A 23,949-nucleotide genomic window follows, 5' to 3' on the forward strand; every position below is an offset into this window, starting at 1 on the left:
AATCCGAACGATGTAATAACACATCACATTATCTTGATAAATATTTCTGATATCTTCCTAAATAAAAAAGAAAAAAAAATCGACCATGCAATTTACAAAACTTCGAACTTGCAATAACATGGTAAAAAAAATGATTAAAACCATGATACACCTGGTGCAACACACCAGGTGGTTTTGAATTGTAGATCTATATACATAACTATCCACTAAGCACACATATACACATACTTGTGGTGTTTTTATATATAGATTAATGGTTCAAGATCACCCAGTGCAGCATCTACAAAACCCTATTTTTTTGTTGTTACCATCTAATTTAAAGTAATATATTAATCAATATAAGAACAATAATGCAAAAATAATAAAATAAATAGAGTGTTAATTTTTTTAAATTTTTTAAATTAAAAGAAGTATCTACATAAAAAAGCCCCACCCGATACATAACCCGGAAATGTCAGCGCCACCGGAGGATCCGGGATACAAGAACCCATTTACCCGAATAACGATAACATTTAACAAGCACAGATTCTCCGCCCTTACCAAACACGCTCTTTTCCGCGCGTGAAATCCAATTACCGAACTTGACAGTTCAGAAGAGCGGGGAAGTGCACACCACGCGCCTGTTATGAGAGTGAGATTGAATCCCACACCACAAACACCCAATAGTTACTGCCTGTCAGCGACAAAAGTAGTCAAAGCCAACTCAGATTGGTCCCTCAGCATCAGATGGTGACTGAATCGACGGCTCAGGATCAATCAGGGAAATCCAACGGTGGAGATTGAGTGGAGTAAATGCGAGTGTTGTGTACACACCAACAAACTCACCTGCTTACGTGGGACCCGTTTTCTTGAGGGAGATCCAGACAAGACAACCTCGATAACCACGGAGTGGGCCCCACTTTAATGTAATCATGTGTTAATGATGGAGGGGGGGTGTGTCAGATGTGTAGTTATGGTTATTATCTGTATACCGTTTGTATGTATAGGTTTGTGGTGTGTGTGTATGTATGAATATCGAATTCTGTCGATTTTGATTTGAAAATATCTTAATTTGGAACTTTTTTGAAATTACGATTTTTAAATTTTTCGATTTTTTTTTGAACGGAATCGAAATTGTGTACGAACTTAAGGAAAACTCTGATTTTTTATTCGATTTTAATTCGAAATATTGGATTGTTTTCAGAAATATATATATATATATATATATATATATATATATATATATATATATATATATATATATATAATGCAATTTTATTATATACTTGTAATTGTGTAATATAATCTATGACATCTTTTATATGAAAAAATATAAATAACCAAGAGCAAAGTAAACTAAAACCGAGATCGAATGAAATCAAACCGATAAAAAACCGACATGATTTTTTGTATGGAAACCTATAGTATTGGTACGTGTTCGATTGTAGCCGAAAATTGAACCATATTGCACGGTACACAACCTAGATTTTAAATCGATGATATACATATATATATGCATCTAGATATCTATAAACTGATATATTGTAGACTATTACAATCTTATTGGTTTAGCTAAATATTAAATAGTTATTATTAAAAATGTAAAAGTAAGATAAAAGCTGCAAATCTTATATAATAAACATTCAATTATCATAACAAATAAATATTGAATTTTTTTTCGAAGATGATAATATTAAATATATCTATAGGTTTTTGGGTTTCGGTTTCGGTTTCGGTTTCGGTTTGTATTAGGTTTCGGTCTCGGTTTTGGTTTTGGGCGGTATCGGTTCGCGTTTCGGTTTCGATTTTGTTTCAGTTCAGTTTCGGTTTGGTTTCGTAGTGTAACTATAATATTTTTCGTACCTCTTCTCCCATTGAGCATTTTTGCACCTCGAAGATCAAAATAAATGCCAATTTTAATGCCTCCATTATATTATAGTTTCACTACGAGCTTTATTCTTGCGACAAAAGTTCTTAAAACATCAATAAATCGATTTTTTTTTTTTTTTTTTTTTTGTGTTGTGTGAAAACAACACCAAAGAGTCATTACAATTTATGTTAGATAAATCAACGGTGGGATTATAAGTGCCTATCAATTTTGTATGAAGTCTTCATAAATTGGTTATAAATGTACTATGTGTTATGAAATTATTAAGGCTGCGGCTGTATGCAATACTCATTCCACTTGTGCAAGACCAAATTAAAAAAAGATTCTATTTTATTAAGATGGAATGACAAGTATGCCCATAAATTAAATTGGCTTTTTTTTCTTATGTAAGACCAAATACAAATAATGAGAGAAAAACAAAAATCGACACCAAGGTGTCGAAAAACTATGCTACAAATCGACACTTAAGCGTCGAATTTCATAGGTAAAAATCGACATTGACATGTCGAATTTATAGCACAAATTCAAATGTCGAATTTTATACCTCAAAATCGACATCTACATGTCGAATTTTATACCTCAAAATCAACATCTAAATGTCGATTTTTACATGTAAAATTCGACATGTACATGTCGAATTCGTTTGCGCGAGATTTTTTTGGAAAATCAATATTCTAGCTAAAAAACCCATAAATGCATACATTCTTGGGTTCTTCCATCGTAGAATCTTCTATTGTGATGTCTTATGACTCCATACTTGCCATCTTTGTAAGATTTGTTGAGTTTTGATGATTTTGAATTTCTAGGTTTTGTGGGTTAATGGAGGAGGAAGGAGAAAGGTCTTGTGGATTTTGGAAGATGGAGAAGATGAGAGTTGGTCTTGTGGTTTTGCGGTTTTGTGATAGGGTTTTTTGTGTTTTTGAATTTTTGGTCTTGCATATTTGGAATTTTTTATTTATTTAATAAATAAGGGTATTATAGTATTTATACATTGAAAATTTTAATTTGGTCTTGCGCAAGTGGTTTTAGTCTTGCATATAGCCGCGGCCAATTATTAATTTCCAAAAATGTATTATCTCATTAATTTAGCGATTTATTAATTTTTTATATTGTCTCCAAGCTAAGGTGGACTAAACACAAATATTATTTACGGAATAACTTTAATTGATCGAATATTAAATTAGTGAGCTTTTCACTATATATATATATATATATATATATATATATATATGAATGCGTGTAAAATAAAAATTCATCAATACACTAAAAATAAAATTTACAGATGTAGCATTGTTTTGTTAGTTTGTTTTTTTTTTTTTTTTTAATTTATCTGCTCAAAAAATAGAAAGAATTGACTCTCAATTTCAAACGATGAGTAAAACTTGTCTTTCTTGTTTGTGCATTTTGACTAAAGCACATTTTTTGCCAAGAAAAGGCAAAAAGTAAATTAAAAAAAAATAAATAAATAACTAAACAAATTGTTGGGCATAGTGTTTGGCTTATTGGCTGCATGTGTTTTCTGAACTGCAGCAGCATCAATGTCATAATATATATTGCTATAAATTCAAATTTTGGGAATTGTCAATTTGTTGTTTCTTTCTCTTCTCTTTTTTTCTTTTGTCTTCTTGGATTTTATATATATTTATTCAAAATTCAAAATATCTACATACCCGAAGAATCAACTAGACTATTTTTATTCGGGTAAATTAAGGTCACCTTTTAAGGTAAAGTCAAATTATGAAAATGTCTCTCATGTTTGGATAATTACAATAACCTTCTACAACTATGGAACTTCTTCTACGCCCATCCTAATAGTATCAAATTCCACAGAATCTCTACATTCTATTGAATATACTCTAATTGTACTCGGTTTATGCAATAGTGCAGTTTTTTCTGATACACTGCAATCTAATATTGTTGAGGTTGTGGCCCAATGTGTTTTGGGCCGCTAGCCCAAATACTCTTTTATTTCCTACACACACCACTATTGAGAAAGGCCCATCAGTTGATAGCTCATTTGTTGGAATGTGCTGGGAAGACTTAATCCTAGCCCTAGGATTAAGTCTTGTAATCTTGGCCTTTGATCTTGTTTGATTCTCCCTCTTCCTTGTACCCTTTTTTTTTCCTGTTTTGTGCCCTAAACGGTCTCTGTTCTCCCTATTTGTCCCATTCTGCTCTTTACTCCTTTTGCTCCAGCAGCCATGGGTCAAATGTCGCCGTCCTTGGTTGTGCTTGCCCAGTGGTGGTCCCTTCAACGGTTACCTTTGACTAGAGCTCCTATTTAATGCGGAGAGTGGAGTGGCATAAGGTAAGACCTAGAGAAAAATCCTAGTTTGTCATGCCTTGTCCCTCTCTTCTGTGAGTTGGGTCTGTGGTGAGTGGGTGGGTTGTTGAGTGTCTCGTTTTCTTGGTCTTACCTCTGATCTTGGTGGGCTAGAGTGGAGAGTGAGAGATATGTTCTCTGTTGGTGCAATCTCAGTGGTGTGTAAACAAATGAGACCTTAGTGGATCTCTGGTGTAAATAGGTTTGGAAGACTCAGCTGTGATTTTTCACTATTATTTTTTATCTCTCATTTTCTATTTACATCTGTTTATTTTTAGTTTGTAATTTGTGTACTAACATTTCTATGTGTGTTTATAAGATCATCTGTTTCTGTAAGATTTTTCGAGTGAAACACAACAGATACTTACAAGCCAAGACACATCTATGTTCGTTGCAGTTATTCGCTTCGGCTCAAATAGATCACAAATCTTATATATAAAAAGAAGATATTTTGAACTAAAACCTAAGACCTAAACCTAGGGACAATTTTGTCAATTAATAAATCTTTAATTTAAAATTTGGAATTCTTCTAATGCTCTATTATCCTTTTATATTTTTCTAATGCTCTAATTGTTCGGTACAAATTAATATTTTCCTATTTTTTTGGGTAGTGGTATTATTTCACCTCCAACTAATTCCTATATTCATGCAATTTTTAAATCTTCTATCATTTTTTCATTTTTTTTTTCTCATTTTTTTTCGATTTTTCTTTTTAACTCTAACTCCCCACTAACTAGAAGTTAGAACCCCATGATCCCAACCCACTACGAATTGTACTCTATTTAAACTGATGGAGAACTCCAGCGAAAAACAATTTTTTTTTTGTTCGTCTTCTTCTTGCTATTTTTTTTGTTCGTCATCTTCTTCCTCACCAAGAACCTAAGCAAAACTTAAGCAATTGTTTTCTACAGGTAAACAATATAATTATTTATTTAGATTTATTTTACATTTAAATTTCATAGCTCATAAGAGTTGCTAACAGTGTTGATTTTTTTGAACTCATGCATAATTTTCGTTCACAATGACTCCCCACGTGTCAACCATATATGTCTTCATTTCCTGTCATTATCAGAAGGTGATTTTAATTGCGATGATGATTGCTCTTCTGAACGAACCCGTAGAGATCGCAGCCGAATTCTGAATTTGAATTGATAAGACTGATTTAGTTTTCAAAGATAATTTCAGGGTTATGCAGTTTATGATCACACTGTCTTCTTCCCACCAACCCAAGTAAGATCATTTTTTTTCTTTTTTCTCATGTTTATTTGTTTGTTTTTACTAATGGGTTGCGTTAAATCTTTCAGTTTCTGCATCGAATGGCTGTATAATTTGCAAATTAGTGGATATGTTCAGTATTTCTTTATAATTGAACTACACTGTCATTATGGGAACCAGTTTTCCTAACGCTATAACATGATAGATATTTGTTGGTATGAAAAAAAAAACTTTTCTTTCTTTTCCGAAAAATATTTTTTTGCGAGTATGTAATAATACGAACTTCTTTTCTTTGTTGTTTTGCTTAGGTTTCTGTGTTTTTTAAAATGCAGAATGTTTTTCCAAAAAACTCCTTGGCGAATGTTATAGTACGGAAAAATAATCAGAGAAAATCTTGAAGCTCTGTGAAATGTATTCTGTTATTTCGCGTTAAACAAATTGCAGCTTTAATTTTTTTAAATTTTGGATTTTTCAGAGACGTTTGTTTTTACAAGATTTTTTTTTTCACCATAATACTTATACTGATTTTCGGTTAGTTAGCGTAAGCAATGTTGTTCGTGTTTTAACTGAGTGTTCACATGTCTGTCAAGTTCGTTGTTTTTTACTTCATTACTTAAGTAAAAATATAGATGTTTTGGCGAACAACTACTTTTCTCTTTTCCGAAAAATCTTTGGCATAGACATGGTTTTATCGTATTCTTTTACAATAAAAATATCTCTGCACCTCAAATTTTTTTTTCAGTTGTTTGCGTTATTTTGCTCTTTTCCGGAAAACTTGTAGCTGATTTTTGGAATTATGCAAAAATTTTGTTCGTTGTCTGTGTTAACAAAATTGCAGCTTTAATTCATAAATCTGTCTTTTTCACTTCACTCGAGACAATATTGGTAGCGAACAAGAATTTTACGTTTTCCTTCATACGAGGCAAAACAAAAATGGGGAGAACTTTGTTTCTAATTTTTTTAAAACAACCGTGACATGTAGTAGCATTACTTTCCACGATTTGTGTTGCATGTTTTTACGAAGTTTTTATTAAATTTTCAACTATCTTTGAAATTATGTCGCCTACCTTTTAATTTCTTTTCACACATGTTTTTTACTGGACCATCAGTATAAAGAGTTTTTTCAAATTTTCCAGTACCTTAACCAATCACGAGACTGTTGTTAACATTCAGTGTGCTCAATTGCAAATACTAGATCAGTTACGAGAACTTTTCAAAGGCAATCATTGACATTTTATTGAGAGGTCAACATTATTAGAATAAGTTATTAATTTTTTAACACTGTTTTAATATAAATTATAACCAATGACAATAGCGTTCTCTTTCTCTCTCGATCTCTTTATGTTGTGATCTTATTGATAGCTTTCATTTAAACTTTATGTTTGTAATTAGCAAGTGATTTTACATATTGTGCATACAGTGAGAGTGACCATAATAAAATGAAGGCCAAGTATATATTGAAGCTATTGTTGGGTTGAATTCAAGTACAATCCTATTGTATCCAGAAATTAAAAAAAAAATGTACCATCTCTTAGATTATCAGATTAACTTCAACTTAATGCAGAGTTTCTTAGAATTAGTTTTAGATTGATCTGTGTTGTATTATTGTTTTGTCTACAAAAAATTACTTGTCAAATTTAATTCATTCTACTATGATTTGAAATTAGAATTACAAATATTATATATTGTCATTATTTTACAATTTTTACAATTTGTTATAAATCTTTTAAGTTGTTTGCAGTATAAATTTTTCGATCGAAATTTGTGGTGTTTTTTTTCTTTATCATACAATGATGAAATAAAATTTGTGCTAGGGTGAGTTTATTTTCTTCTTAAACATTGTTTTTTTTTTTTTTTACATTTGCCGGATTTTGCATATGAAATAAAATTTGTGCTAGGGTGTTTTTTTTTTCTTTTGAACATATGAATCTTATATTACATACTCTTTTAAGTAAAATAATTATTTTCTTCTCTTTTGTAGTGGTTCCCGTGCAACGCACGGGCATGGTTACTAGTCATATATAATTTATTCTTAGGACTACTTCTTTCACCAACTTTACACCAAGACTTTTAGCGGTCGCTCTCGCCCAATCTATCAACTCATCTCTCGAGTTAAATAAGTTTCTTACTACAAAATATTCACTATGATCAACTACAAATGTATACGAATTTTGTTGTAAAATGAAACAAAGTTAATTAAAATTTTCTTCAAAAAAATAAATAAAATAAACTAAGTTTGTCCGCGCCCGATTTTGGTGTCCATAACCATGATCCACGTTCAAATTGGGCACCAAAGCATAGTGCACTCCCACATTGGCCGTAGATCTCACTTTGGGGCGACAAGTTTGGGCGTGAAAGTAGATTGTAGTTGCCCGTTTTGGTTGAGCCATATTTTTGAAATTCTACAACGAAAATAAATATTTTTTTACCTCATCGTGATATGTATCTTTATCCTCATCCAATGCACTCACTCATTTTTGTTTGTAAATTACTTTAATAAGACGAATTTTGGGACGATTGAAGATATAATAACATAAGATTTTTTTCTATAGAGAGATAAAGGAATAGTACAAAGTGAATTTCTACGAACAACTATGAATCCCATTTGGTCAATTATGACTTTCCCCCAAAATTCAATATTATTGAATAGCTTTCTTTTTGGTCAAACAGAAATTAGGTAAAACTCCAACAAGAAATTATAGCACATCAATAAAAAACTATATTCTTCTATTTTAAATGTTATAAATATAAAGTAATGAAGCAAAAAATATTTGAAATAAAAAAAAATGGTTGAGAAAGTAATTTTAAACTGCAAACAATGCTGCTGCCAAACAACCCCTTAACTAGAAAAAAAATCATAGCACACCACAAACGCAGCTTCTACAAATCTCACCACCTAAAAACCTAAGGAGCGTTTATTTAAGGTCAGATCTCGACGAAAACCACGTTCTTTTTTTTTACAAATATAAATAAAAACCATCTTGGAAGCCACACTTGTCCATTAATCAAATAAACGAATCCATAAATATCAATTTTCGGGGTATGCCGCAAATTTTCTCGTAGAAGAATTTCAAACGCATTACGATTTTTACAGAAATGCATCCTTCTCGAGCAAGGATAGCACCTCGTCTTGGTTGTTTAGCTTCGCAACCTCAATTGGTGTCTTTCCGTCCAAGTTCTGAAGCGTGCTGCATGCATGATATACGAAAAAAAAGACTCGGGATTAAAATTAATAATAATATTTATTACTTAACAAAAGAAAAAAGAAAAAAAAAATGGGAGGAGGGCTTACACAGCAGCACCGTTCTTCAATAGAAGCTCGACACAGTCCTTCCTGCCGTAGCCAGCAGCGTAGTGAAGGGGAGTGTTCTTGTTCTTATCCAAGGTGTCTACTTTGGCACCAGCTTCTAGAAGAATTTGGGCACACTTAATCTGTAATGAAATAACGTGTGATGTAAATAGCAATTAATAAGATAGGATTACGGTTGGATTACAGTTGTCCAATATACAAATTTTCAATTAAATAAAGCTATGGTTCTTTCCAACCAAACAAGGCCTAAGGAAACAAAACGGAAGAAGAGATGAAACATCAGAAAGCTGTCTCTCATTAGTCATTCCATATGGGGGTAATTTTTTGAAACTTTGAGAAAAGCCGATATAGTTGCTGAGAGGTCGAGTCACATTTAAGTAAAAATGTCATGAAAGCTCATTCTTTTTTTTGGCAAATTACAACCACATCCCTGAGGTAAAGTGTACTTACAAAAAAAACCCTTATTTTTTTAGAAATTACATATCCATCCCCTACAATTTGTAAATTTCTTATATCCAACCCCTATAAAAGGGTGTTAATGTGAGAAATCTACAAATTGCAGTGGGGTGAATGTAATTATGGAAAAATGAAGGGGGTTTCGTAAATAGACCTTAACTCAGGGGGCAGTTGTAATGTACTCTCTTTTAAATATACAATACCTCGCCATATCCACATGCAAAATGCAATGCGGTTCTTCCCTCAGAATCTTCCTCGTCTTTATCAGCACCATCAGCTAAAGCACTCTTCAAGCCCTAAATATTTTATTAAAAAAAAAAAAGGCAATTATTAATACGGCAATTATTAATACACGAGAATCTGAGTTGTTCGATAGCTGAAAAACTTTTACTACACTAATTTCAGCAAATTGCAAAATTTGGTAAGTGAAATAAAAGATATAATTTCACGAATACATTTACGAATTACTGAATTCCGGTTGCGTAATTTCCTATTTGAGACGTACCTCCACATCACCAACACTAGCGGAGTGGTGAACAATAGATTCCTCGTCGTTTACTTCCTCTGTTTCGTCTTCATCGGCACCGTCGCCAGCTGATGCGGCACTTTCTCCCACAGAAAATCCCATTGCTTCACCCAATTTCTGGAGAACCTCTTTATCATTCCAGTACCTGATCGTAAATAAAATTTGTCACTTACGGCAAAATCACTAACAAGAAATATGTACGAAATGCTGGTCAAGGACCCTTATTAAGTTTTAACCTAAATCCGGAAATTACAGAGCAACAGTCTACAATTTTATTTGTTTTAGGGGTAAATTACAGCCACCCCCCGAGGTAAGGTCAAATTACGAAAAAAAAAAAAAACCCCTCATGTTTGGGTAATTACAACTACCCCTCAACTATGAATCTTCTTACACGTCCACACTTGCAGCATACATTTGCAGTTGAGGAGGAATGGCGATGTATTTAATGAGTTTCCTAGCGTTCGCACAAGAACTCTATTAAATGAGTCGAGAAAGTCAAACAAGTATGCATAATCGTTTTTGAATTTGATCGTTATTCTATGTCATTAAGAAGAATATAGCATCTTAACGGTAACCAAAGATTCATGATTCCACGCGCGACTACGTGACAGCTACTATGACACGCATCTCACTATCTCATAAACTAAGAAAAGTCACCATTCTTGTAATTATTTCAAATTAACAGAGAAAACGAGGGGGGAAAAAAGAGACCTCATCATAGCAGCAGGACCACCATTCTCAATCTCATCCAAAATAGGCTTCAAAGACGGATCTTCTTTGACACGTGTCATTCGTTCTTCAAGTTGGTCTTTATTAGCTGGGTTCGTCAAATTTTCAAGCATGCCAGACATGGCTGGATCCTGTGGGACAATGAGTTCAGTGCAAATTTATGTATATATATATATATATATATATATATATATATATATATATATATATATATATATACATAATTTACGAGAAATGCAGGAATGCGAAACCAAGAAATACCTGCATCAATGCGTTACCCAATCTCTCGGCCATCGTCATGAACTGAGGATTTTGCATAACTTGTTGCATTGTCGAATAATATTGTTGTGTGTCAAAGTTGGGGATACTATCTTCAACTGGACCACCTTGAAAGGTTTTCTGGAGCTGTTCTGCCATCTGATTAAACGAAGGATCTTTTGCTATCTGTTCGGCTAATTCCTTAATGCTCGGGTCCTGCACAAACGAAACATTATAATTGTAAAGGAAAAAAATAAATTTAAGTACTCAGTATCAGTTCAGAAAACTGCAAACGTGTATGTACATTAAGCAGTCCAGTCATAGCTGAGAAATCGAACGGATTCGGCATTCCACCAACTGGAGGAGGTGTTGCTGCTCTTCTCTGTGCAGATGGTGTCTCCGCCGAAGCTGACGCACCAGAATCTGCCTTCTCTGAACAGCAAAAACGAGATTTCATTAGTTAAATAGTTACAACAAAAAACTCTACCACCACTTACGAGCACGTATATACAATTGATTACGTAAAATAAAGAGAAGAGCCGTATTTAAAAGAAAATAATCTTTATAATTTGGGTTTCCATCAGAAATGCATTACAAAAGACGAACGAAAAATGTTCGGGTAAAATATGAAGCATGTCTTTAACCTCAAAATTTGCTAATTGCTATGCTATATAATAAATACCACCATTCAGATTTCCGGAAATCCGCCACCAACCGAGAGGCTAATACTTTTTTAATTAAATAAGAATATGTTATTTAACGGAAACCCTCGAAGCAACGTAACAATATGAAGCATGTCTTTAACCTAAAAACTTGCTAATTGCTATACTTAATAGTAAATACCACCATTCGGATTTCCGGAAATCCGCCACCAACCGAGAGGCTAAATGCTCGATAATTAATAAGAATAAGTTATTTAGCTGAACCTCATAGCAACGTAACAATATGAAGCATGTTTTTAACCTCAAAACTTGATAATTGCTACACTTAATAGTAAATACCACCGTTCGGATTACCGGAAATCCACCACCAACCGAGAGGCTAATACTCGATAAATTAATAAGAATATGTTCTTTAACTGAAACGCTCAAAAGCAACGTAACAATATGAAGCATGCTTTAACTTCAAAACTTGCTAATTGCTATACTTAATAGTGAATAGTAAATAATAAATACCACAGTTCGGATTACCGGAAATCCGCCACCAACCGAGAGGCTAATATACTCGATAAATTAATAAGAATATTTTCTTTAACTGAAACCCTCAAAAGCAACCTAACACAATCCCAATCCTTAATCCCCAAAAAATTTAAAAAAAAAAAAAGAAAAAAAAATCATAAAATTAACATTACTTGACATAATTTTAAACTCAGAGAGAGATAATCTCACCATCTGTAGTAACCAGTGGAGTTTTTGCAGCCTGGACAACCACCAAAAAAAAACATTAAAACAAATCAGTATAACAACAGCTGCAAACATATGAATAATCGAAGTATACTCGAATTAATGGAACTGCACATAAATAAATTAAAATTAAAATTACAAAATTCGAAATACAGGCAATAACTGGTCAAAATCAAAGTCAACAAAGTCGAAGCAAACGATCTCTTATCCGTTAAGAACTCGAAAAATTGAACCATAGTAGAGACGAGGATTTCGCAATAGTTACCTCAGACATAGTTGCTGGCTGCAGATCCTTTGCTTGAAGAGAGAGAAACGTAGAGAGAGAAAGAGAGGATTTGGGGAGGAGAGAGGAAAGTAGTTTTAATACTGTGGGAGATGATGATGATAAAGTATAGTAGAGAGTATATTCTGAGATTAATAACCGGAGCGAGTGGGGTGGGCCAACTCAATCCTAATCGCTAACTCGAATGAATGGCTGATTATCGGCCTGTTTGGATTCTTTATTTTAGACTCGATTTTTGGGTTCTTTCGTAATTTGTCCGCCCGGAATTGAACGGGTTGTGTTATTAACGTGGTGTTTGCAAATGCTTTTGAAAGTGATTATGCGGTTTTTTTTTTGCTCATAATCTATTTTAAGGTGTTTGCAAAATCAACTTTTGCTTTTGCTTCTCTTAAAATAATCTGGTTTAAGCTATTTTTTTAAAAGCACCATTAACCCTGCTTTTTCAATTTTAATCCATTTTCCGAAATATTTGCAAACACCCCCAACTTTTAGAAATAAGCACTTAAAACTAACTTAAATCACAATCACTAACTTGTGCTTTTAAATAATCATTTGCAAACACCACCTAAATGGGTTACCAAAAGTCAAAACTCTTAACCTCCATTTGACTCGTCAATTTTAAAAATTCTTTCCTCCAAAGGGGTTATTAAAATAGAGTTATATTTTGATAACTCATACTTCGAGAAGTAAAAATACATCCCAAATAAATAGTTATCAAATATTCTCCTAAAAAATAGGAGCTCGTGAAAAAAAAAACCTCAACATAATTGAGTTTTCTTTTTTTCACGTAAAAATCTCAACAAAATAAAATTAAATTTTTCACGTCTTCAACAAATTTCCAATGGAAAAAAAATCTCAACAGAATAAAATTAAATTCTCTACGTCTATTTATATATAAATTTTTTTTCTATTGAAAAGGTAAAAACTTGATTAATATTGATTTTGAAGATATTTTGCCAGAAAAATTGGTTTGTGTGGTTATTTAAAATGAATTAAAAAATAAATAATATATAAATAATTATAAATTTGTTTGATAATTGCTTTTTGATACTTGTGGTTGGAGTTCACTAGTTGTATAGAGATATCAAAGTATAATTCTGGTTATCAAATGAGTATTTGATAACCCATTTGATAACAATGGGTTGGAGTTGAGCAACTCCAATGAAGTTATCAAACATGGTATTCAAACCATTAACCACTATTTATATACAAAAAAATAGAAATTGTTAACTCCATTCTCCAATGGGTTATCAAAATTAAGGTTCTATTTTGATGATTCAACTTTTGTGATGTAAAAATACTTGCTCGAAATTGAGTTATCAAAAGTGTACATATCTAAATTCCAATCAAAAGTGGACATGTGGCAATTACAAATAAAATCACCTATAAACTTCTAACTGGTAATTAATTTGATAACCATGGTTGGAGTAGATGAATTTTAATCAATATTAAAATATTATCTCAAATATCAAATAAATATTTGATAATTCAATTTTGGTATGTAGCATGACTACGTAATTAGGTCTTGTTTGGTTATTGAGATAAGATAAAATAATTTAATGAAAATTCAATTATTTTTTCTAAGTTCAGGACTTGGGATGTCCAATAAAAAATCTTCTTAACATGCAAGTTAACCCGTGATAATATAATATTTGTAGGTCGACCCGACAAGTTATTGCGGGTACTAAATATAAAAAAAATCCATTTATTTAGTTAATCATAGATTAGTTTGATTAACTAAATACTTGGACTTTGTTTGATGTTATCCGCAATAACTTGTCGGATCAATCCGCAAATATTATTTTATCATGAATTATCTTGCATTTTAGGCATGTTTTTTTATTGGATCGCCGGATGTCCAATAATATATTCAAGTTTTATTAGATTATTTAATTTTATCTTGACAACCAAACAAGACATGGTATTATTGGAATTAATAAAGTGAGATAGTAAGTAACAAAAAAAAATGTCAAAAGTAATAGATATTGCGAAATGAAGGTAGTAAATTTTTTTTGGTAGTTATGTTAATAACATACATATGATGTGAAAGTGTGGTATATACGTGGAAATTGGAACAAAGTTTTTCGAAGGGTAAACTTCATTTTACCTACATGAACTATACCCAATGTATAGAATACCCCCCTGAACTTTAAAATGAACCAAAACGGTCCCTCCCAATTATTGGTCAACGTTAAAAAGCGTTAAAAACTTAACGGACGTTAATTCTAAAGTGCAATTACATTTATAGCCTCTAGTGATACAGCTTTGGTCTTTCTTCATTTTTATTTTTTATTATTTTTAGAACTGTCAATCTTCTTCATTCTTCTATCTTCTTCCTTTCTTTTTCAATAATTTCTCTGAGATTCTTCAACCAAAACCCAGAAATTTTATCTTCACAAAGAATTTTGATTTTGCCAATGTTACTCAATAATCAATCTTTTCGTCCTCCCTCCTAATCGGTGCCAAGACCCACTCAGACCTCATTTGACCCCGACGGGAGGTCAAGCTTCTCACAACTTGGAGCACAAATTACGGGCTCCAACGGACACGGTGAACTTTTGATGAATCGCAACGGGATTCGATTTTGGAAACCCAAATACGGTTGTTCGGGTTTCTGCCGGTTCGACGGCCGGAAATTTGAAACCAATAAGAAAGCCGCCTTTTCTCCGCCACACACAACCAAGATCCTGGCGGAATCCGCCACTATCATTCCCAAAAACAGAATTATGTAATCTGCTATTCTCAATTTTCTGGGATGATTTTGGTTTTTTTGGGCTGTTGTTTTTATTGTTCCTTAAGATATAATTTTATTTACTTTTCCATTTTTTGTTAAATTGAGCGAGCTTTGTGTTATTCTACATCAATAAAGAAGTCTTTCTTCACAAAATTGGGTATTTTTTTTGCTGAACTTTCACATGTTCTGTTGTTGAATATGGATTTAGAAAATAAGGTTTAGTTATATATAAAATTGACCGAAAGTGATGGTGGTGTGGAGAAGGAGACGAAAGCGGAAATAGTAATAATGATAAGGGGTAAAATCGTCCAAAAGCTACTCCAGCTGTCATAGATATGAAAGTCAAAGTGCCACGTCAGCCAAGGTAGACGGAATTTAAACCGAGGGGCTACTTTGATTCATTTTGAAGTTTAGGGGGGTATTTTATACGTTGGGTATAGTTCAGGTGGTTAAAATGAAGTTTACCCTTTTTCGAATTCGGATATTTTAATTTTTGGAACAATATTTTCTAATATGAATTTCGAAAGTTTTGATTTCTGATTTTTTCTTCAATGGAGTTGAAATATAGATAATATTCGGACTTTCGATTCAATTTTAATTTCTAACATTTTCATTTATATTTTTGGAAAGGATACTTACGATATCAACATTATTATTTAATTTATATTATACATTATTAAAGATGTAAATTATAAATTCTGTCAATTCCAATCTGAAAATTTTCAATTGCGAAACAAGTTTTTTTCATTTCAATTTCAAAAATTCTGGTTTTTCTGATTTTAATTGTATGTAAAAGTACTTTCTGAAAATTAAGTTATCAAATAATATAACCACCTAAATTTTCAATTACAAAATGACATGTGACAAATAAAAATAAAATCACAAGAAAACTTCTGATTATCACCATGGGTAGAATAAATGAATTTTAAATAAATATTAAAATATTATCTCAAATATCAAATGACTATTTGATAACTCAATTTTTAAATTTACCATCGGAGTTGTTCTACCTGCAATTATTCCAAGTACATTGTTCTCTAGAATACTATAGTACTTTTGTCACACATACAAGACTCGACACCAGCATGTGAACTACCTACCTCCGAGCTTATGTTACTATGAATTTTTTTTCTTTAGTAACGAAAAAACTCGCAGTCAATCATATAGATGTATTGGATAAATTTACACTGTTATATAATAGCTTACAAATCATATGGGATAGTTATGCTATCAACTGACTAATGATTATATAGTATATAAATATTGTTGCCCATATTTGGCTCAACAAATTTATTTTGATTGGTAAATTTTAATTTATTTCAAGTTAAGTTGTTGGATCAAATATTATTTATTGATATCAAAAGTTACAAATAAGAGGTGATAGAAGAGACCAGGCAAATAAGTGTGAGACAACAATCAATACTATAAAGAAACCATAAAATCATCCACTTTTAATAAACCTAAAAAAAAAATTAAAAAGGATACATGAGTTCAAAAGAATACTTACAATATTTATAGATAAACTATAGGAAAAATTACAATTTGCATCCATCAAATTTGCAACGATTTCATATTGGTCTACCATGTTTACAAAAAACATATTTGGTACCTCGTGTGTCAATAATTTTACATTTTTGGTTATGATGATGCTAAAAATAGATCACCTTAAGTAGTTGAGATCGAGGGAGCTGGGAGAGCAAAGTGGATCACTGCTCACGTGCTAGATGGCTCTGAGATACCTGTGAATAAAGAACACGTGAACTAGGCCGGGGTTGATCCGGCGGAAACCCCTCCGACGCTCAAGTCAGACGTGCGGATTGTGGAAATAGTTGAGAGAATACAAATTATAGTATTACTCAAATAATAGGGCGTACTTTTAATAAACGAATTATGTCGTTATTTATACCTTGTCGATTGGGCTGTGGTAAATTTATTGGGCCAAACCTTATTTGAAGATAATTAGGCTTTCGTAATAGTATGCTTCTCGATTGGGCTCGTGGCCCAGTACGTAGAGAAATAATAGGCTAATTGGGCTGGCCCAATTAGGCATATCAGGTTATTTTCGTCAATTTATCATTAGTCCGTCCGTTAAGGCAGCGATGGAGAGATGCTTGATTCTGTTAAAAGACTAAAGGTGTTGATTTTTTTAATCATGAGGGACCAAATGTGTTTTTGTGAACATGAGAACCAAATATGAAATCGGTGCAAACTTAAAGGACAAAAATTGTATTTTTCCTAAATGTATCTATAAGCTAATTTAAATAAATCACCAAAAAACGTAAGTTTTTAAAGTTTCGTGTGGAAATGGATGTATCAAGTCGAAATTAGTACTTTTGAATTTATTTATTTTTATTTTTTTTCAAAGTGAAAAACAAGTTTCGATTCCATTAAAAAAATTGAAAAAACCAAAAATTGAATGATATTATAAATTTAATTTTGGCAACAAAAAAAAAATAGAATGTTTGGATTAAATTTTTTTAAATTTAAAATCGGATTGGAAATTTGAATCCCGGTTCCAATTTCGATAATAAATAGGGTAAATTGCAACCACCCCTGAGGTATGGTCAATTTACGCAAAAACTCCTCTTGTTTGGATAATTACATCTACCCTCCTCAACTACATTTTTTTTCTTGCACCTCCACCCTTATGGTGTCAAATTCAACATAATCATCTCGATTTCGTGAAATGTGCTCTAGTTTGTACTCATTTTGTGTAAAAATACAGTTTATAAGGCACCACAATCTGATATATACAAGCCAACAAACACATACTATGATCATCTTGCTTCAAAATGTGGAATTCGAATGGGATAAAACGGGTACAAAAGCGATAATATTCCAAATAATCTCGAAAATTCCACTAAATTTGAAACCGCAAGAGTGGATGTGTAAGAAGATTTATAGTTGAGGGGTGGCTGTAATTACCCAAACAAGAGGAGATTTTCGTAATTTAACCATACTTCAGTGGTGGTTGTAATTTACCCTAATAATAATTTAAAAAAAAATATTAGAAAAAACAAAATCGAAATTGAGAAGTAGACTAAGCCCATTGAACAACTCAATATTTGAATATTGTAGGCCCATACATTTGTAAATGTATACATGAAAACCTGAAACCACCATTTTCCAATTTCCGAACCCTCGTTCTCGGATCCGATTACCCGTTTACGAGCGATTTCTTGCTTCGTGATCGATTAATTTGATTTACAGATACATACAATAAAAAAAAAAGGAGATTCGAATTGATTTTTGCAGATTAATTTATTAATAACGATGGTGGTGGTCGGTGCTCACGTGCTGGCGGAGCTGGTGTTAGTTTTGCTGTGTGTTTCGCGGCGGAGCGAGGCAATATGGTTGAATTTGCCGGCGACTGGAACCAAATGCATCTCCGAGGAAATCCACAACAACGTCGTCGTTTTGGCAGACTACGTCGTCATTTCCGACGATCATCAAGCCCACTCCACCTCCCCCATTACCACCAAGGTTAGCGATTCTTCCGATTTTTTGACGGCTAAGGCCTCGTTTGGTTGCGGAGATTATCCATGATTAACTAAATAATAGAACTGTGTTTGATGTTTTGTTTGGTATCCACGATAACTTACCCGCAAATATTATGTTATCGTGACTATGCATGTTTTTTATTGGATGATCGAAGGTACAATGATATAATTGGATTTTATCTTAGCTGATCTTATCTTGGCAACCAAACGAGGCCTAAGGCTTTCTATTTTTCTCTGAGAAAATAGATATTTCTCGATATTTTGATTTGAATGATACGGAAAAAAAATGCATGTTCTTTTAATATTCTAACATCAATGTTGCAATTCGCTTCTAATCTATTAGGCCTTGTTTGGGAATTAGGATAGAACTTGATACAATATAATCAAGGTTTGCCAAATGTTTAGTGTTTCGGTTTCAAGGCCAAATTTTAATCAATCATATGAAGGATATTGAGTTCGAACTCACCGATACAAAGATTGTACAATCATAAATTTCAAACATACGAAAATCAATTTTTTTCTTGCATGATGATTGATAATGTAATCCTAATCAATCTTATCAATCCTACGTGATATGGCCCGACCTCTGTTTATCTGAGCATATTGTGTCTGCTGTAGGTGACTTCGCCATACGGAAATACGCTGTATCACAAGGAAAATGTCACGCACGGTCAAATAGCATTTACAACTAACGAGGGCGGAAGCTATCGTGCTTGTTTCACAGCCGATGGATATCAATCGGGAGGCGGTGGTGGTTTAAGTATTAACGTGGAGTGGAAAACGGGTATTGCAGCAAGAGATTGGGATTCCGTTGCAAGAAAAGAGAAAATTGAGGTTACTTACATGCATTTTATGTCATTATAATGTGAAAACTAAAACTGGAAAAAAAGTAGGAAATCGGATGATATTTTTATGATTTTTCTTTTTTAATATCTAGTAGGGTGTTGAGCTTGAGCTGAGAAAACTCGAAGGTGCAGTTGAGGCCATTCATGAAAATCTTTTGTATCTGAGGAGCAGGTATACCGTATACGTATAATGTTCGAATTCAGTGTTCATCCTTAAAAGTTTGTAATACTTCTTATGTTTTGTCGCCTGCAGAGAAGCGGAGATGAGAACTTTGAGCGAAGTAACAAATACTCGGGTTGCTTCGTACAGCATTATGTCGTTGAGTGTCTGCATTTTGGTTTCGGTAGCCCAGATATTGCATTTAAAGAGATATTTCCAAAAGAAAAAGCTGATTTAGATAGGAAAAAAAAAATAGATTATCGACATCTGTTTAATCTAGTTTCTCTTGTTTTCATTATTTTAGAAGAAAATTCTTTGATACGAAAGTAATAGCCATTTTTTTCTTTATTGTTCGAGATGCGAATTGTGTAGTCTTGTTTCTTTGAATTACTACGTGTGTCGTAAATTATTCATGGTTGTTGATAAACTATGAAGCTGAAAATGAAGAGAAAAAATTGTATTAAAGTTAAGCTACTCTAATTCGATTTGTGTCGCCTCGATCGAAACTCGTTCAAACTCAATACAATTGACCCGATTCATTTACACTCGTATTGTGTCCTAATTATTGGTTTCACCCGGTCATTGCTAATGTTTGTTCGCTTCACTCCATAAAAGGCTGATCTATGTTTATGAAAATCTCTTGCTCTAATTACTCAATTCATTTAGAATATGGTAGGTTACGGTCACCTCCCTGAGATAAAGTCAAATTACGAAAAAACCCTCTCACGTTTGAATGATTACAACCACCCATCAGCTATGAATCTTCTTACACGTTCATCCTTGCGGTGTAAAATTTAGTGGAATTTTCTAGATTATATAGAATATTATCCAGATTGTACTCGTTTAACCCCATTCGAGCTCCACATTTTGAAATAAGATGATCATAAGATATGTCTCTTGGCTTGTAAATATCAGATTGTAGTGCATTACAAACTAAATTTTGAAAAACGAGTACAAACTAGAGAGCATTCCACGGAATCTAGAAGATTCTGTTGAATTTAACACCATAAAGGTAGACATGTAAGAAGATTCATAATTGAGAGCAATAATTGTAATTATCCAAACAGGAGGGAGTTTTCGTAACTTGACATTATCTCAAGGAGTGACTATAATTTACCCTTTAGAATATATATGTTCAGTTTCACTATGGCTTGAAAAATGAAGTTGTGTAAAAGCATAAGCCATGAATAAAGCTGGTTAAAAAAAAAAAATCTTTCACTACAAAACACAAATCTTGATAAGGTTTGTCATTGTTCAACTATGAAGAAAAATTGATGTAAGAAACATCAAGAAATAATAATTAGTTCCCTCTAAAGGATGAGCCCTAGCAATCAATAAATTATTCCAAATGGGAGAAAGAAGTGAAAGGGAAAAGCAAAAAAAAAAAAAAAAAAATTAAAAATCTCTATTCTATAGAAACAATCTTGTAGTTCCTGTGTCTAAACTTGCAAATGTCTTCGAAGAAATCATCCGCGCTGCTATGGTTACTCTTCATCTGAAGAATCCTTATCGACATCTTCTTTAAACTCTTTGCGTACTTTATCAACGATTTCAATGTAGTCATTTTCTGTTCAGCATTTAACGGTGATCTTACTGTCACAACGACGTTTTCAAGACACGGAATCGAAAATTTCGAATCCACCTACCCAAAAAAAAAACCCTTCATTAAAAACAAGAGCATAAACTAAATAGAATATTTTTTTATATATTTTTTCAATTTATGGACTCACGTTTTTTAGGCTGTTCTTTTGACAAAGAGCAGCAAAAATGGCACCGTGCATCTCAAAGGTTTGCAGCTTCGGGTGGCTGTTAAAGAAGTCGACGAAATCAACTTCGGGAAAGGGTAAAAGAGTATCCCAATCACCGGTGAATTCCACCTTCATTACGAGTTGCTTCACTTCACTCGCCATTCGAAGCATCTTGCTTATTGCATCCCAACACCACTGCACTCCTCTGATATCCAATTTCTCCAACGCCACAAGTTTCCCGAAATCCACCATTTGAACTCGTCCTATTATCGATCATTTAAAAAAAAAAAAGAAGCTAAGTAACTCAAAAGGAACATTGTATAGCGGAAAGAAAGAAAAAAAAAAAAACTAAATTGGACTGATTCATCAGAAAACAAGGTAAACCTGCAGTATTGGCAATGGATAGATTTTTCAAGAACTGAGTTTCAAGAACCCTGATCAACCTACAACCCTGTATTTCAAGAGATTCAAGACGCGTCGAATTTATCGTAAGCAGGCAGTCACCGTAAAAATCGAGCTTACAATCCTCAAGAAGAGGATTCTCAATCGTAATGGACCTAAGCCCATCACAACCGCGAAGCAAAAGGTGGGTCAAATTAGGACAAGCACGAAGTGCGTCGTGAAGGGCACGGTCCTCCAATCTAGCACCAACTATTTCAAGATTCTTGAGTCTATGAAAACCATTCCATTTCGGAGAATAGATCATTAAAACACCCCACAATCTAAGTGACTCCAAATTCCAAGCAGCACGAATACAATCCAACTTTGAGGGTATTTCGGTAAATGTGTTGTCATCGGTTATGTTATCCAATCGAAGCTCGAGGTTTTTCAACGTGGGCCCTGCTATGGATAGCCACGAGGCAAGACCGGCGCTCGAAAACGGGCAGTAAACAACAAGCTCCTCTAGCTTGACAATTGACAGAAGGATCCGGGTGATGATTGCATCGGGTGTGTCTCCATTTGTTAGGTTGTCGAAAAGATTTCGAGAAAAGAATAGGCTCCGCAAATACGGTAATGAATCCTTCCATCTCTTGGAAACACATTTGCAAGATGCTACATCTTTAGCATTGCTCAGTAGGGATAAAATGGATTGGACTAGAGCATCTGGCAGTGATTCCATTTCTCTGAGGAAAATAATCAAACACTTAGCGTTCATTCTACAGAATTAGAACAAGATACAAAAGAGGGGAAAAGGTGAGATTCTTTACATAAAAAAACAAATTGTTACACTTAATTTGCTTGTTTTAATCTGTAAAAAATTCTGAAGGCGTTAAATTAAGCAGATTTAGCTGAATCTAGCTACTAGCATTAGGGGAAAATCTGGGTAACATGCAATTGACCTAATTTGAATCGGGATCCAATTGAAATTTCCTGGCTACTAATTACAGAACTGGAATCTGAAAATTGAATTATCTTGAATTCAGTGAAGAAGAACACAGATTTAAATTGAAAAGAAAAAAATTGAATTCACATACAAAAAAAAAAAATACTAGCTGAAGAAAAAATGCATTAATCAAAACATGATTCTGATTTTCGGAACATGCCCAAGAACAAGGATATACATAAACAAGCTGACTTACAAGAAAGATCGGATTTTTAAAGCTTCAATTTCAGAATCCTCTCATACAATTTGTGCGTCAGAAGATATGTAGAGAGAGAAAGAGGGGGGAGAGAGAGAGAGAGAGAGAGAGAGAGAGAATATATATACAGAAAATCCGTGAATGAAAATGTAAGGCGCGGGTGTAGAAATAGAGTCTGGGGGGAGCTTTTCAAATTTTGAAAAAGGGGGTAGAGAGAGAGAGAATTTTTTATTATTATTTTATTATTTTTTCCAATTTGATATTACGGAAGGTGTCAGTAAATCCAGTAAGCCCGCCCTATTTTTTAACAATTGTTTTTAAAAATTTCAGACCGTTTAACAGTCAAATTTTTAAATTTCAAACTCACAAACATGCTTTTCTCCTTTCAATTTTTTGAATAATACTCTTTTTTTTTTTTTCTTTTTTTTACTTAGGATGAAACGTTTTATAAAGTAGATAAACAATTGATTTTATATGATAATTAATGGTATTATTATTTTATTTTTTTTGAACATTTTTAATATTTGACTAGTGTTTTAACATTAATTAGGAAATTACTTGAAGATTGTCTAAATAAAGATTAATAAAATTTTGTAATTACCAATTATTGTTATATAATTGTTGCTAAGTAGCATTTCTTTTTGGGTTAATATACTAGAGGCGTGTAGACGTGCAATACAACTTTAATATTATTTTTTTAACTAATTTTTTTTATTATAAATATGACTCACATTCTCAAAAAAAAAAAAATCATAATTTGCTCTTAACCTAAATTTATATTATTTTCTTTATTCTCTTTTTCTTGCTCTATGAATCGCTCTCTCTCACGTGCGCTCTATCTCTCTACCATTCCACTCCATTGCTAAGGGGGGAGTGGATATGGCGCAATTATGGTGGTGGAAGCGCTGGCAATATGGTAGATGGCAACGAGGTTGTGACTATGGTGGTGTGAGCTTATATCTATGGTGGGAGGCGACAACTGTTGTTTAATTTGGTGGGCGTTTAGGTTTTG

The 23,949-nt window shown here is 33.0% G+C and overlaps 3 protein-coding genes across 4 annotated transcripts; 1 reads left to right on the forward strand and 2 right to left on the reverse strand.

Annotated features, from left to right (window-relative positions):
- Positions 1-8,161: 8,161 nt before the first annotated feature.
- On the reverse strand, positions 8,162-12,561 carry LOC105960173 (ankyrin repeat domain-containing protein 2B). Its single transcript, XM_088814416.1, has 9 exons — positions 12,353-12,561; positions 12,073-12,103; positions 10,989-11,116; positions 10,688-10,900; positions 10,409-10,557; positions 9,677-9,842; positions 9,375-9,467; positions 8,698-8,837; positions 8,162-8,593 (listed from the first exon to the last, which is right to left on the reverse strand). Exons 1-9 carry the CDS (start codon positions 12,359-12,361, stop codon positions 8,494-8,496), a joined length of 1,029 nt encoding a protein of 342 aa, XP_088670542.1. The 5' UTR covers positions 12,362-12,561; the 3' UTR covers positions 8,162-8,493.
- Positions 12,562-18,201: 5,640 nt separating this feature from the next.
- LOC105960141 (transmembrane emp24 domain-containing protein p24delta3) lies at positions 18,202-20,083 on the forward strand. The gene is made up of 4 exons (XM_012984313.2): positions 18,202-18,587; positions 19,223-19,438; positions 19,545-19,621; positions 19,703-20,083. Exons 1-4 carry the CDS (start codon positions 18,378-18,380, stop codon positions 19,845-19,847), a joined length of 648 nt encoding a protein of 215 aa, XP_012839767.2. The 5' UTR covers positions 18,202-18,377; the 3' UTR covers positions 19,848-20,083.
- Positions 20,084-20,843: 760 nt separating this feature from the next.
- Positions 20,844-23,213, reverse strand: LOC105960172 (F-box/RNI-like superfamily protein). Of its 2 annotated transcripts, XM_088814414.1 has the most exons (4): positions 22,938-23,213; positions 21,742-22,481; positions 21,340-21,620; positions 20,844-21,251 (listed from the first exon to the last, which is right to left on the reverse strand). In XM_088814414.1, exons 2-4 carry the CDS (start codon positions 22,475-22,477, stop codon positions 21,015-21,017), a joined length of 1,254 nt encoding a protein of 417 aa, XP_088670540.1. In that variant the 5' UTR covers positions 22,478-22,481; positions 22,938-23,213; the 3' UTR covers positions 20,844-21,014. The 2 variants fall into 2 exon arrangements, with proteins under 2 accessions (XP_088670540.1, XP_012839798.2); XM_012984344.2 differs by lacking the exon at positions 22,938-23,213 and having other exon boundaries at positions 21,742-22,528.
- Positions 23,214-23,949: the final 736 nt, after the last annotated feature.

Source organism: Erythranthe guttata, chromosome 14 (assembly GCF_056151865.1).
Source record: "Erythranthe guttata isolate IM_541 chromosome 14, IM_541, whole genome shotgun sequence".
Lineage (NCBI taxonomy): Eukaryota > Viridiplantae > Streptophyta > Magnoliopsida > Lamiales > Phrymaceae > Erythranthe > Erythranthe guttata.

Bases quoted from the DNA above. Each gene is read 5' to 3' on its own strand.
- LOC105960173 (XM_088814416.1), bottom strand. The intron at 10,901-10,988 runs GTACATACACGT...TCGTTTGTGCAG, and splicing joins CTATGACTGGACTGCTTAAT to GACCCGAGCATTAAGGAATT. The intron at 8,594-8,697 runs GTAAGCCCTCCT...TCATGCATGCAG, and splicing joins TTGAAGAACGGTGCTGCTGT to CACGCTTCAGAACTTGGACG.
- LOC105960141 (XM_012984313.2), top strand. From the start codon at position 18,378: ATGGTGGTGGTCGGTGCTCACGTGCTGGCGGAGCTGGTGTTAGTTTTG. The intron at 19,439-19,544 runs GTTACTTACATG...AATATCTAGTAG, and splicing joins CAAGAAAAGAGAAAATTGAG to GGTGTTGAGCTTGAGCTGAG. The intron at 19,622-19,702 runs GTATACCGTATA...TGTCGCCTGCAG, and splicing joins CTTTTGTATCTGAGGAGCAG to AGAAGCGGAGATGAGAACTT.
- LOC105960172 (XM_012984344.2), bottom strand. From the start codon at position 22,513: ATGAACGCTAAGTGTTTGATTATTTTCCTCAGAGAAATGGAATCACTG. The intron at 21,621-21,741 runs GTTTACCTTGTT...GATCGATAATAG, and splicing joins ATCCATTGCCAATACTGCAG to GACGAGTTCAAATGGTGGAT. The intron at 21,252-21,339 runs GTGAGTCCATAA...TTTTTTGGGTAG, and splicing joins AAAAGAACAGCCTAAAAAAC to GTGGATTCGAAATTTTCGAT.